We start from the raw sequence: 307 nt of genomic DNA on the forward strand, positions 1-307 counted from the left end.
GCTCGGCACCCAGCACCTCCACCAGCGCGCGTTCCAGGCCGCAGTAGTTGAAGAAGCGCTCCTTTTCCGACAGGGGCAGCGAGCACGTGGGGCACAGCGCCCGCTTGCCCGCCGCTTCCGGGGCCTCTTGGGGTGCGGTCCAACCTCCTGTAGCCGCAGGTCGCTCCGTTGGGCCCGGGCTGCTCGAGGAGGCGTCTCGGGGGGTGCCCAGGAAGAGGCGTCGCACCAGCCCCTGGCCCTTGGCGTTCTCTTTGTTCACCAAAGCCTTGCAGTCCCGCTTCTGGCGGTAGAAGATGAGGGAGTCCGG

At 68.4% G+C, this 307-nt stretch overlaps 1 protein-coding gene across 1 annotated transcript; it reads right to left on the reverse strand.

The window, feature by feature from the left end:
- Positions 1-6: 6 nt before the first annotated feature.
- Positions 7-301, reverse strand: FAM110D (family with sequence similarity 110, member D; the record flags this gene model as incomplete). The annotated part of the gene is made up of 1 exon (XM_005852768.2): positions 7-301. A coding segment is annotated over one exon (295 nt), but the record flags the coding sequence as incomplete, so codon positions are not given.
- Between the last annotated feature and the right edge of the window lie 6 nt (positions 302-307).

Source organism: Myotis brandtii, unplaced genomic scaffold (genome assembly GCF_000412655.1).
Source record: "Myotis brandtii unplaced genomic scaffold, ASM41265v1 C40301136, whole genome shotgun sequence".
Taxonomy (NCBI): domain Eukaryota; kingdom Metazoa; phylum Chordata; class Mammalia; order Chiroptera; family Vespertilionidae; genus Myotis; species Myotis brandtii.